Source organism: Pristis pectinata, chromosome 21, assembly GCF_009764475.1.
Source record: "Pristis pectinata isolate sPriPec2 chromosome 21, sPriPec2.1.pri, whole genome shotgun sequence".
Taxonomy (NCBI): Eukaryota; Metazoa; Chordata; class Chondrichthyes; order Rhinopristiformes; family Pristidae; genus Pristis; species Pristis pectinata.
Window position 1 is genome coordinate 362,537 of NC_067425.1, and position 14,682 is coordinate 377,218.

General features: G+C 42.5%; 1 protein-coding gene across 1 annotated transcript in view; it reads right to left on the reverse strand.

Annotated features, from left to right (window-relative positions):
* LOC127581280 (integrin alpha-E-like) overlaps positions 1–14,479 on the reverse strand; it is a 345,660-nt gene extending 331,181 nt beyond the window's left edge. The window contains exon 1 of the mRNA XM_052035523.1: positions 14,366–14,479. Coding sequence (XP_051891483.1) covers positions 14,366–14,405 — 40 coding nt within the window. The 5' untranslated portion in view covers positions 14,406–14,479. The remainder of the gene's footprint in view (positions 1–14,365) is intronic.
* Positions 14,480–14,682: the final 203 nt, after the last annotated feature.

Consider the following 14,682-nt stretch of genomic DNA (forward strand, 5'->3'; position numbering starts at 1 on the left):
AGAGAGGATGTGTTGGAATTGTTAGAAAATATTAGGACAGATAAGTCCCCGGGGCCTGGTGGAATATTCCCCAGGCTGCTCCGTGAGGCGAGGGAGGAGATTGCTGAACCATTGGCTGGGATCTTCGAGTCCTCATTGTCCACGGGAATGGTACTGGAGGATTGAAGGGTGGCAAACGTTGTGCCCTTATTCAAAAAAGGTAGTAGGGATAGTCCAGGGAATTATAGACCAATGAGCCTTACGTCTGTAGTAGGCAAGCTGTTGAAAAGTATTCCTACAGATAGGATCTATGGGCATTTGGAGAATCATGGTCTGATCAGGGACAGCCAGCATGGCTTTGTGAAGGGCAGGCACGGTAGCGTAGTGGTTAGCATAATGCTTTACAGTGCCAGCGACCTGGGTTCAAATCCGGCCACTGTCTGTAAGAAGTTTGTACGTTCTCCCCGTGTCTGTGTGGGTTTCCTCCAGGTGCTCCGGTTTCCTCTCACATTCCAAAGACGTACAGGTTAGGAAGTTGTGGGCATGCTATGTTGGCACCAGAAGCGTGGCGACACTTGCTGGCTGCCCACCAATCACTACGCAAAAAGATATATTTCACTGTGTGTTTCGATGTACATGTGACCAATAAAGAAATCTTATCTTATCTTATGTTTCACAAGCCTGATAGTGTTCTTTGAGGAGGTGACCAGGAAGATTGATGAGGGCAGTGCAGTCGATGTGGTCTACATGGGTTTTAGTAAGGCATTTGACAAGGTTCCACATGGTAGGCTTCTTCAGAAGGTCAGAGGGCATGGAATCCAGGGAAGCTTGGCTGTGTGGATTCAGAATTGGCTTGCCTGTAGAAAACAGAGGGTTGTGGTGGAGGGAGTACATTCAGATTGAAGGGCTGTGACTAGCAGTGTTCCACAAGGATCAGTTCTGGGACCTCTGCTTTTTGTGATTTTTATTAATGACTTGGATGAGGGTAGAAGGGTGGGTTGGCAAGTTTGCAGATGACACAAAGGTTGGTGGTGTTGTGGATAGTGTGGAGGATTGTCAAAGATTGCAGAGGGACATTGATAGGATGCAGAGCTGAGCTGAGAAGTGGCAGATGGAGTTCAATCCGGAGAAGTGTTAGGTGGTACACTTTGGAAGGACAAACTCCAAGGCAGAGTACAAGGTTAATGGCAGGATTCTGGGTAGTGTGGAGGAGCAAAAGGATCTGGGTGTCTGTATCCACAGATCCCTGAAAGTTGCCTCATAGGTGGATAGGATAGTTAAGAAAGCTTATGGGATGTTAGCTTTCATAAGTCGTGGGATCGAGTTTAAGAGCCGCGAGGTAATGTTGCAGCTCTACAAAATTCTGGTTAGACCACACTTAGAGTACTGTGTCCAGTTCTGGTCACCTCATTATAGGAAGGATGTGGAAGCATTGGAAAGGGTGCAGAGGAGATTTACCAGGATGCTGCCTGGTTTGGAGAGTATGGATTATGAGGAGAGACTAAGGGAGCTAGAGCTTTACTCTTTAGAGAGAAGGAGGATGAGAGGAGACATGATAGAGGAGTACAAAATATTAAGAGGATTAGATAGAGTGGACAGCCAGTACCTCTTTCCCAGGGCACCAATGCTCAGTGCCCCACCCACCTGGGACATTCTCTCTTCTCTCCTCTTCAATCGGGTAGAAGATACAGGTGCCTGAGGGCACGTACCACCAGACTTAAGGACAGCTTCTGCCCCACTGTGATAAGACTATTGTACGGTTCCCTTATACAATGAGATGGACTATGACCTCATGATCTACCTTGTTGTGACCTTGCACCTTATTGCACTGCACTTTCTCTGCAGCTGTGACATTTTACTCTGTACTGTTACTGTTTTTACCTGTACTACATCAATGCACTTTGTACTAACTCTATGTAACTGCACTGTGTAATGAATTGACCTGTACGATCAGTTTGTAAGACAAGCTTTTCACTGTACCTCAGTATAAGTGATAATAATAAACCAAGGTCTCGGACCTTGAGAGAGACTAATGTAGAAATTGCAGAGGCCCTGGCAGATATATTTAAAATGTCCTCAGCCACAGGTGCGGTGCCAGAGGACTGGAGGATAGTTCATGTTGTTCTGTTGTTTAAAAAAGGCTCTAACTGTGAACCAGGTAATTACAAGCCGGTGAGCCTGACATCAGTAGTAGGTAAATTATTGGAAGGTGTTCTAGGAGATTGTATATACAAGTATTTGGACAGCCAAGGGCTGATTAAGGATAGTCAGCATGGCTTTGTGCATGGTAGATCGTGTTTAACGAATCTTGTAGAGTTCTTCGAGGAGGTTACCAAGAAAGTAGATGAAGGAAAGGCTGTGGATGTTATCTACATGGACTTTAGTAAGGCCTTTGACAAGGTCCCACATGGGAGCTTAGTTCAGAAGGTTCAGTCACTAGGTATCCATGGAAAGGTTGTAAACTGGATTCGAAATTGGCTGTGTGGGAGAAGACAGAAAGTGGTAGTGGATGATTGTTTCTCAGAGTGGAGGTCTGTGACTAGAGGTGTGCCTCAGGGATCTGTGCTGGGTCCATTGTTGTTTGTTGTCTATATCAATGATCTAGATGATAATGTGGTAAATTAGATCAGCGAGTTTGCTGATGACACTAAGATTGGAGCTGTTGTGGACAGCAAGGAAGGCTTTCAAAGCTTGCAGAGGGATCTGAACCAACTGGAAAAATGGTCCAGAAAATGGCAGATGGAATATAATGCAGACAAGTGTGAGGTGTTGCATTTTGGAAGGACAAATCAAGGGAGGACATACACAGTAAATGGTAGGGCACTGAGGAGTGCAGAGGAACAAAGGGATCTGGGAGTTCAGATACATAATCCCCTGAATGTGGCGTTACAGGTAGACAGGGTTGTAAAAAAGGCTTTTGGCATCCTGGCATTCATAAATCAAAGTATTGAGTATAGGAGTTGGGATGTTATGGTGAGGTTGTATAAGATATTGGTGAGGCCAAATTTGGAGTATGGTATGCAGTTCTGGTCACCTAACTATAGGAAGGATATCAGTAAGATTGAAAGAGTGCAGAGGAGATTTACCAGAATGTTGCTGGGTCTTCAGGAGTTGAGTTACAGGGAAAGATTGAACAGGTTACGACTTTATTCCTTGGAGCGCAGAAGAATGAGGGGAGATTTGATAGAGGTTTACAAAATTATGAGGGGCATAGACAGAATTAACGCAAGTAGGCTCTTTCCACCTAGACTAGGAGAGATAACTATGAGAGGACATGGCTTTAGGGTGAAAGGGGAAATGTTTAGGGGGAACATTAGGGGGAACTTCTTCACTCAGAGAGTGGTGGGTGTGTGGAACAGGATGCCACCTGATGTAGTAAATGTGGGCTCACTCTTAAATTTTAGGAATAAATTGGATAGATACATGGACAGGAGAGGTCTGGAGGGGTATGGACTGGGTGCAGGTAAGTGGGACTAGCGGAATAACGTTTCGGCACAGACTAGAAGGGTCGAATGGCTTGTTTTCTGTGCTGTAGTGTTCTATGGTTCTAATACCAATACCAACACCAACAAGAGGGCATGGCTTTTAAGTAATGGGTGGGAAGTTCAAGGGAGATATCAGAGGAAGGTTTTTTACCCAGAGAGTGGTTGGGGCATGGAATGCACTGCCTGGGGTGATGGTGGAGGCAGGTACATTGGTCAAATTCAAGAGATTGCTAGATAAGCATATGGAGGAATTTAAAATAGAGGGATAGATGTGGGAGGAAGGGGTTAGACAGTCTTAGGTGAGGTTTAAAGGTAGGCACAACATGGTGGGCCGAAGGGCCTGTATTGTGCTGTACTGTTCTATGATTCTATGATTCAATGGGAGAGTGATAGTCTGGTCCAGGTATGGGTCTGATCAATTTCGTTCATCTTTATCCATTTGCAATTGAACTGCTAGCTGTATTTGTATCACCTCCATTTTCCACTTCAACAATTATACAGCATCCTAATTATTGGTACAACACCAGTCATGTAAAGAGCAGTATGGATTTGATTGCGCCTGACAGTTCTTACATTCCCCACATCAGTCTCATGACCAAATCCCATTATTTAGATATTGCACTGTCTAAACCCTTGCCTTCTTGTTGCTGTTGAGGTCCAAGGTGCCATTGGATTTGTCTTGTCGACCCATTGACCATCTTTGTTTGTGTCAACCTCCAAATGTTGGTTCAAATTTAAAATGCTGTCCATTCTGCAGTTCTATGACAGTTGTTTTTAAGCCACCTACTATGACATAAAGAACAGGTGAAGAACAGAAAGAGTGCCGGAGCATGGTGACTCGTTGCAAGCTGCTCTCTACAGATCTACTCATTACCCTTACTATAATCGTTCTACATCAATGCCCTCTGTACTAACCCATTGTAACTGCACTGTGTAATGAATGGACCTGTAAGATCGGTATGCAAGACAAGTTTTTCACTGTACCTCGGTACAAGTGACAATAATAAACCAATACCGATACCAATACCACAGGAGGTCTAACAATTCATTGATAATCATGAAACGAATAGATTCTTTAGCACTGTCAAGGCCATCCATGGCTAAAACACTCATGGCTCCATTCCACTGAAAGCCAAGTAGCAGTCAGCACCCACTGGAAGAAATACTTCAAAGAAATCCAAAATCAACTCCATCCTTGACCTGAGTCCATCCCTCAGAAAACCCTGGTTCAATTTGTCACCAAACCTTGACTGACAAATCATGGAAAAGGCCATATGATTTAGAACATAGAATGTAGAACAGTACGGCACAGTAAGGGCCCTTCAGTCCATGATGTTGTGCCGACCTAAATAAGCACTTACTCCCTGATCAACCTAACCCTTCCCTCCTACACAGCCCATAACCCTCCATTTTACTTACATCCATGTGCCTATCTAATAGTCTTTTAAATGTCCCTATTGTATCATCTTCTACCACCACCCTCGGCAGTGCATTCCAGGCACCTACCACTCTCTGCATAAAAAACCTACCTCTGACATCTCCCCTAAACTTTCCTCCTTTGACCTTAAACTGATGTCTTTGGGTATTGACCATTGCCCCCTGGGGAAAAGGTGCTGGCTGTCCACTCACCTATGCCCCTCATAATCTTATACACCTCTATCAAGTTGCCTCTCATTCCAGAATCACTCCAAAGAGAAAAGCACTAGCTTGCTCAACCTATCCTTATAAGACATGTTCTTTAATCTAGGTAGCATCCTGGTAAATCTCCTCTGCACCCTCTCTATAGCTTCCACATCCTTCTTATAATGACGTGGCCAGAACTGAACACAAGATTCTAAGTGCAGTCTAACCAGAGTTTTATAGAGCTGCAACATTACCTTGCAGCTCTTGAACTCAATCCCCCAACTAATGATGGGCAGCACATCATACGCCTTCTTAACCAGCCTATCAACTTGCATGGCAACTTTGGGGGATCTATGGATTTGGACCACAATATCCCTCTGTTCCTCTACACTGCTAAGAATCATGCCTTTAACCTTGAAACTCCACTTTTAAGTTCGTTCTTCCAAAGTGTATCATTTCACACTTATCCAGATTGAACTCCATCTGGCACTTCTCTGCCCAACTCTGCATCCTGTCTATTTCCTACTGTAACCTACAACAACCTTCTACACTATCCACAACACCTCCAACCTTCGTGTCACCTGTAAACTTACTAACCCAACCCTCCACTTCCTCATCCAAGTCACTTATAAAAATGACAAAGAACAGGGGTCCAAGAACAGATCCCTGCGGAACACCACTAATCACCGACCTCCAGGCAGAAAACTCTCCATCTACTACCACCCTCTGCCTTTTGTGGGCAAGCCAATTCCAAATCCACTCAGCCAAATCTCCATGGATCCCATGTCACATGACTTTCTGGATGAGCCTACCATGGGGAAGCTTCTCAAATGCCTAACTAACGTCCATGTACACCACATCTACCACTCTACCTTCATCAATATATTTTGTCACCTCCTCAAAAATCTCAATTAGGGTCCTGCTCCTCAAAAAACCACACTGACTATCCCTAATAAGACTTATGCTTCTCCAAATGCTCGTAAATCCTGTCCCTAAGAATCCTCTTCAATAGCTTGCTCACCACTGACGTAAGATTCACTGGTCTATAAATCCCAGGATTATCCCAATTATCTTTCTTGAACAATGGAAGAAAATTTCCCATCCTCCAATCCTCTGGTTCCACTCCTGTGGCCAGGGAGGATGCAAATATGATCGTCAATGCCCCAGTAGTCTCTTCCCTTGTCTCCCGTAGTAACCTGTGGTATATCCTGTCCGGCCCCGGCGACTTATCTATCCTTATGTTTTTCAGAAGCTCCAACACTACCTCTTTATTAACCTCACATGCTCCAGCATATTAGCCTTTTCTACGCTGACCTCACATTCATCAAAGTCCCTCTCCTTTGTGAACACTGAAGCAAAGTATTCATTAAGGACCTCCTCTACCTCCTCCACCTCCAGGCATATGTTTCTCCCTTTATCCCTGAACGGTCCTACCCTCACTCTTGTCATCCTCCTGTTCTTTACGTACAGTATGTGTAGAATACCTTGGGGTGTTCCTTAATTCTACTTTCCAAGCCCTTCTCATGTCCCCTTCCAGCTCACCTAAATCCCTTCTTAAGCTCTTTCCTGGCTACTTTATAATTCTCAAGAGCCCTGCCTGATTTTTGCTTCCTAAACCTTAAGTATGCTTCCTTCTTCCTCTTGATTAAATGCTTCAGCTCTCTTGTCAACCATGGTTCCTTTACCCTACCATTATTTCCCTATCTCAGTGGGACAAACCTGTCCAGAATCCCATGCCAGTGTTCCCTAAACAGCCTCCACATTTCTTCTGTACATTTCCCTGAGAACATCTGTTCCCAATTTACGCTCCCAAGTTCCTGTGTAATTATAATTGTAATTAGCCTCCACCAATTACAAACTTTCCCATACCGTCTGCTCCTATCCTTGTCCATAGCCATACTAAAGGTCAGGGAGTTGTAGTCACTAACTCCGATATGCTTGCCCACTGAGAGGTCTGTCACCTGACCAGGTTCATTGCCCAGTACTAGATCCAGTGTGGCCTCTCCTCTAGCCAGCCTGTCCACATACTGTGTCAGGAATCCATCCTGGACACACCTAACAAATTTTGCCCCATCTAAACCTTCTGCACCAAGGAGATGCCAATCAAAATTAGGGAAGTCGAAGTCTCCCATGACAACAACCCTGTTATTTTTGCACCTTTCCAAAATCTGCCTATTTACCAGCTCCTCAGTGTTCCAGTGGCTATTGGGAAGCCTACAGAATACTCCCAAAAGGGTGACTGCTCCCTTCCTGTTTCTGACTTCCACCCACACTGACTCAGTAGATGACCCCTCTACGACGTCCTCCCTTTCTGAAGTTGTGATACTCTCCCTGATTAGCAATGCCATTCCCTCACCTTTTTTTACCTCCCTCCCTATCCCTTTTGAAACATCTGAACCTTGGAACATCAAGCAGCCAACCCTGCCCTTGCGACAGCCAAGTTTCTATAATGGCCACAACATCGCAATTCCACGTACTGATCCATGCTCTAAGTTCATCAACCTTATTCTTAATACTGCTCCATCATCTGACCTAACACCCTGGTTCCCATCCCCCTGCCAACCTAGATTAAACCCTCCCTAACAGCTCTATCAAACCTCCCCGCAAGGACATTGGTTCCTCTCGAGGTCAGGTGTAACCCGTCCCTTTTGTACAGGTCATGCCTTCCCCAGATTTCTTCCAGGTGCTCCAGTTTCATCCCAAAAATGTGTTGGTAAATGTCAAAAGAACCACAGGTGAATCAAAGGGTATGTGAAAGAGAACAAGATATGGGGCAACTTAGGAAAGGGAATGGAACTGATGGGATAGCTCCACTGGGAGACAACATGGAGTTGATAGGCTGAGTGGCCACATTCTGTGCCAGAGTAAGTCAGAAAATGCATGAGAATTTCAAGTATGACTATTGCCCAGAGTGACTGGCCGAATTTCCAGAGCAATATAAAAAACCTTGAAAAGAGGGATCAAAAACTAGAAGACATAGATTAAGTAGAAGATAAGCAGGAAAAAATTTCACTCAAATGGTGATGGAAGTTTGGATCTCACTACCTGAAAGGCTAGAAGAACCAAAAATCCTCATTGCATTTTACAAGTACTTGGATGTGTACTTGAAAAGTCATGAACTGCAGGATTATGGACCAAGGACTAGAAGATGGTACTGGACGGAGAGTTTTGTTTTTGACCTGCATAAACTCAATAGAACGTAGAACATAGAACATTACAGCACAGTACAGGCCCTTCGGCCCATAATGTGGTGCTGACCATTTAATCTACTCTAAGATCAATCTAACCATTCCCTCCCACATACCCCACCATTTTTCTGTCATCCATGTGCCTATCTAAGAGACTCTAAGATGTCCCTAATGTATCTGCCTCTATCAGCACCCCTGGCAGCACGTTCCACGCACCCACCACTTTCTGCATAAAAAACTTTACTTAAAAAAACTGATATCCCCCTGAACTTTCCTCCAATCACTTTAAAATTATGCCATCTTGTGTTAGCCATTTCCGCCCTGGGAAAAAGTCTCTGACTGTCCACTCGATCTATGCCACTTATCATCTTGTACATCTCTATCAGCTAACCTCTCATCCTCCTTCACTCCAAAAAGAAAAGCCCTAGCTCGCTCAACCTATCCTCATAAGATATGCCCTCCAATCCACGTAGCATCCTGGTAAATCTCCTCTGCACCCTTTCTAAAGCTTCCACATCCTTCCTATAGTGAAGCGACCAGAATTGAACACAATATTCTAAGTGTGGTCTATCCAGGATTTTAGAGAGCTGCAACATTACCTTGCAGTTCTTGAACTCAATACCCGACCAATGAAGGCCAACATGACATACGCCTTCTTAACAACCCTATCAACCTGCGCAGGAGCTTTGAGGGATATATGGACATGAACCCCAAGATTGCTCTGTTCCTTCACACTGCTAAGAATCCTGCCATTAACCCTGTATTCTGCCTTCAAATCTGAACTTCCAAAGTGAATCTCTTAACACTTTTCCAGGTTGAACTCCATCTGCCACTTCTCAACCCAGCTTTGCATCCTATCAGTGTCCCATTGTAACCCTTGCTGACCTTCTACACTGTCCACAACACCACCAACCTTTGTGTCGTCTGCAAACCTACTAACCCACCCTTCCACTTCCTCGTCCAAATCAATTATAAAAATCACAAAGAGCAGGGGTCCCAGAACAGATCCCTGCAGAACAACGACGGTCACCAACCTCCAGGCAGAATACGCTCCATCTACAACCAGTCTCTGCCTTATATGGATAAGCCAATTCTGAATCCACACAGCTAAGTTTCCCTGGATCCCATGCCTCCCAACCTTCTGAATGAGCCTATCATGGGGAACCTTATCAAACGCCTTACTAAAGTCCATATACACCACATCCATTGGCTCTACCCTGATCAATATGTTTTGTCACATCATCAGAGAATTCAATCAGGCTCGTGAGGCATGGCCTGCCTCTCAGAAAGCCATGCTGACTATCCCTATTCAGACTATGCTTCTCCAAATGCTCTTAAATCCTGTCCCTAAGAATCTTTACCAATTATTTGCCCACCACTGAAGTAAGACTCACTGGTCTATAATTCTCAGGGTTATCCCTATGCCCTTTCTTGAGCAAAGAAATAACATTTGCCACCCTCCAATCATCTGGTACTACTCCTGTGGCCAGTGAGGACATAAAGATCATTGCTAAGAGCTCAGAAATCTCTTCCCTCGCTTCCCGAGGTAGTATCCTGGAATACAGGCCAAAAGTTTTTTTTCTTTTATTCTTAATGGTCATTACAGCATGTTATTCTGGAATGAAATGATTTTCAATAAGATAACTTTGAAAAAGCAATGTTATATTATTGAACTTCTCACCTTTTTCCTCCTGTTTCAAGAACAAAACCAACGCAATGACACTGAAGTTTAATTATTCTGCCTAGACTTTTTCTCTGCTTCCCAGATAAAATAAAACTGCCATATCTCCCCTCTTATGGGCTACTTTCAGATAACACCCCTTTTAGTCATACTTTACTTTCAAAAAGTCACATGTTTTGATTATGCTTAGCAGAAAATGAAAGATAAAACCAGGGTCACTAAAAGTGTCACTTCCGCAGATTAAGGCAAACGTACTGTAGTTTTAATCTTAGTACTTTTCTTGGTGTCAGAATACATAAGAAAAACTACAGTCTCAGCCAAATAATAGTTCAATTTCTCTACAGTCTCTCCTATGTAAGAGTTGCAGGGTTAAACACGCTCATCTCTGTAAAGACGGAAGTGGCTTTTTTGCCGTGTTTCCAACTAACTGAACCAGCATTTGAGCATAAGCAGATAGATGACATTAACAGACAGAAACTTACTATTTCTGCTTTAGATTCTGTTACTAATTGACGTATTTGGTTTAAAAAAAAGGAAGAATTATAGAAACAAAATCATAGAAAACTTACAACTTAGATTCAGCATGTTGAGATTATGCTCATCAAAAAATAGATACCCAGCCAGTATATTCAAGTCAGAGATATTAAGGGGATTAAAGGATATGGGGTTCAGAATCAGAATCAGATTTATTACCACTGACTTATATGTCGTGAAATTTGTTGCTTAGTGGCAGCAGTACAGTGCAAAGACATAAAATTACCATATATTACAAAAATAAATAAATAGTGCAAAAAAAGGAATAAAGAGCAAGTGTTCAAGGGTTCATGGACCATTCAGAAATCAGAACAGAATAGTGGCATTGAGATAATAATTCAGCCATGATATTACTGTCATAAAGTCATACATCACAGAATCATGGCCTTCAGCCTATCAAATACCTATTTATACTAATTCCATTTCCAGAACTTGGCCAGTAGCCTTCTTGCCTTGTTGATTCAAGTGCCCATTGAGATACTTCTTAAATATTGTGAGAATCTCTTCCTCCCCTTCCCCTTTAAACAATGGCTTCCAGATTGCAACCACTCTCTGAGTAAAAAAAAATGTGCTATGGAAAAAAGGTTCTTAATTTCCACTTTCCCTTTGCCCTCAAAATTTTGCATATCTCAATTAGATCCCCTCTTGGTCTCCTGCGCTCCAGGGAAAACAAAGCCAGTCTATCCAGTTTCTCCTCATATCTGAAATGCTCCAAGCCAGGCAATATCCTGCTGAATGTCCTCCGCACCCTCTCCAGTGCAATTATGTCCGTCGTATCGTATGGTGACCAGAACTACACAAAGTTGTGATATAAAGTGCCATAATTTCCATGTCCTTATATTCTATAGTCCAGTTAATGAAGAGAAGTATCCCATATACCTTCTTCACCCACTTTATCTATGCTGACCCTTCACAGATCCTTTGACATATACACCAAGGTCCCTTTGTTCTTCAAAATTCATAGAGTAATACAGAATGCAAACAGGCCCTTTGGCCCAACTGGTCCATGCTGACCAAAGCATCCTTCCTGCTTGACCCAGTTGCTTGCATTCAGCCCAAAACTGTCCAAGCCCCTCCATCTACCTATCCAAATACCTTAAATGTTGCAATTGTACCCACCTTGACCATTTCCTCTGGCAGCTCATTGCAGGTACTCACTACACTCTGTGTAAAGACATTACATCGCAGGTCTCTTTTGAATCTCTCACCTCTTATTTTGTATCTGTGCCTCTAGTTTTGGACTCACCAAACCTGGAGGAAAGACTATGACCGTCCACCTTATCCATACCCCTCATGATTTTATGAACTTCTATGAGGTCACCCCTCATTCTCCTATGCTTCAAGGAATAAAGATCCAGCATGGCCAACCTCTCCCTATAACTCAGACCTTCTAGTCCAGGCAGCATCCTCGTAAATCTCTTCTGCAACCTCTCCAGCTTGACAGTGTCTTTCCTATAACAGGGTGACCAAAACTGTACACAATACTCCAAGTGCGGCTCACCAACAACTTATAAACAGTAAGTGTCCCATACCCTACTCCTAATCGAGTATAATCAGAATCAGAATCAGGTTTACTATCACTGACTTACTTGACGTGAAATTTGTTGTCTTGCAGCAGCTGTACAGTGCAAAGACATAAAAATTACTATAAATTACAAAATAAATAAATTGTGCAAAAAAAAGGGAAAACAAGGTAGTGTTCATGAACCATTCAGAAATCTGATGGCAGAGGGGAAGAAGCTGTTCCTAAATCATTGAGTGTGCAACTTCTGGCCCCTGCACTTCCTCCCAAATGTATGCTTTCAACTTTATCAGGATAAAATTCCCCGCCATTTCTCTACCCAGTTCACTAAATTTTTAATTTTGTTCTGTGGCCAAAGACAACCCTCCTCACTTTCAACAATACCACTAATTTTTGTGTCATCTGTGAACGTAGAAACCATACCTCTAAAATTCACATCCAAATAACATAATAGTAAGGGTCCCAGCATCAATCCCTGTGGTACACTACAGGCTTACGATCACACAAACATCTCCCCTCCACCATTCTCCTAGTACCAAGCCAATTTTAGATTAATTTGCCAACTTCCTCTGCATCCTATGAGTTCTAAACCTTTTGAATCAGTCTCCCAGGTTGGACCTTGTTAAGGGCCTTACTGAAGTCCTTGTATCAACCTCATTTCCTTCATCAATACAACCGACCTCTACGTTACAGCAATTAGGTAACAGAAATTCGCCCTTATGGAATTTGCAAATCACTACCAAAATATCTGAGATACAGAATAAAATGCGCTTCCATGGAACCTGTGTGTCAATTCTTATTTTATTTTCAGCTTGCATTTCTTGGTGCATGCACAGATGATGTAGCTTCACGTAACAGAAAATCATGAAATGGACAGTTTTCTGGGAACACAACCCCCCATAAAGCAGGGTTGATCCATACACATTTTTACCTCTTTAAAAATTCAACCATATTGGTCTGACAGAATCTCCCCCAACAAAGCTATCCTGACTATCTTTGATTAATCTCTGCCCTTCCAATTACTTTCCAGCCACTGACATTTCGCTCATATGGCTTTAATAATAACCTGTTGTCCTTCTTAAATAAAGGGATCACATCTGCTGTCCTCCAGTCATCTGGCACCTCACCTCATTCAGCACAAAGGGCCATTTGGGTTACCACTGCTTCTATTTCTTATATTCTTATACTAGTTTAGACTAGTGTTGCAAAAATTATGGAATCGCTCCAGAACTGAAAGGAAACATTTGGCCAAAAGGCACTGCTAGCTTTTTGTAATGGTCCATTCATCCCTTTCTCTGGATACTTTTACACTGCTCTGGAAATTATTTTCCGAGTTGCAATCAGTCTGCCCTGTGATTTATTCTCGAGAGGAAGAGAAAATAATTGGTAAAGAAACCTTCCTACAAATGTGGAGAAACTGAAACCAGCATGGTTCTCTTGCCAAGCATGAGAGTTGAGGACTGAAAGACAAAGATAAAACTGTGAGAAAAAGGCAGGAAATTTAGGTACCATGTTTTTAGTTGGTGAGTGATATAATTGTGAAAATAGCTGTCAACAAGAATCATTGTGCAGAAAAGCAAAGGAACACTTTAAAACAGAAGCAGATGAATTCCTCTTCTGAAAAGGAATTCCATTACTTTCAGAATCATTTGACGAGTGCTTGGGGAGAACAGGCTGGATAGATCAATGGCACTTCTACCTAATTTTTTTTCATTTCCACTGGAATGAGTAACATGGATTAGTTTTGGGGGCAACTCCATAAAACTCCACTCAGCATTAAACCTTTGCAGCAGCTATTTTATAGCTTTACCCCTTTTCGCAAACTTGCTCAGTGGTATTCCTCAGCCATAAGTATCTTGTGTCAGAACACTCACAAAGTGATTTACTTATGAAAATTCTTAAACTTTTAGGAGGCAATATTTAAAACCACAATCATACAAGATAATGGATTCATTTAAAAAACCTATGTTACATTCTTGCACTTTTACAAACACTCTGATAACTGCCTTGCTGCATCAGTCAATATAACTCAGGATTAATATCACTACTACACTGTAAACCCTGCCCTACAATATATAATCCGTACCTAAAGTTTGACAACATTTTTTTTCAACCACACAGAGAAATGTATAGAACAGAAAATACTGTGAACTGTCAGCAGGTCAAGCAGTGTCCGTACAAAGAAAAACAGAATTAATATTTCAAGTTGAAGACCATTTGTCTTCGTTAGCTGTTTTTCTTTTTACAGATGCTGCCTGCCTTGCCAAGTGTTTCCAGCATTTTCTGTTCATAATTTCAGATTTTCAGCATCTTCTGTTTTTCCTTCATTTTCATGAAATGTAGAAGTACCTACCTAAGAACAAGAAGAATAGCGTTGCAATCACTCTCTTCATTTTAAGATCAATAAAGTCTGCAATAATGATGGTAATTCCTCCAGCAAACTCAAATGAAAATGTCTGCTCATCAAATACAGAAGCATGGGTGGAAACAAATGCAAATGAACAAATATTCTACCCACAAGAGTTGTACTCATTTTTTGCAATGTGTCTGTGCTATTTCAAAACCACACAAGTTTCAAGCTGTTGTTAAAGGATGTGGTGCAGGTCACGCAACCTCTGTTCCTCAAACAGACTGCACAGATGCAGCTTCAAGTTATCAACTAACATGAGC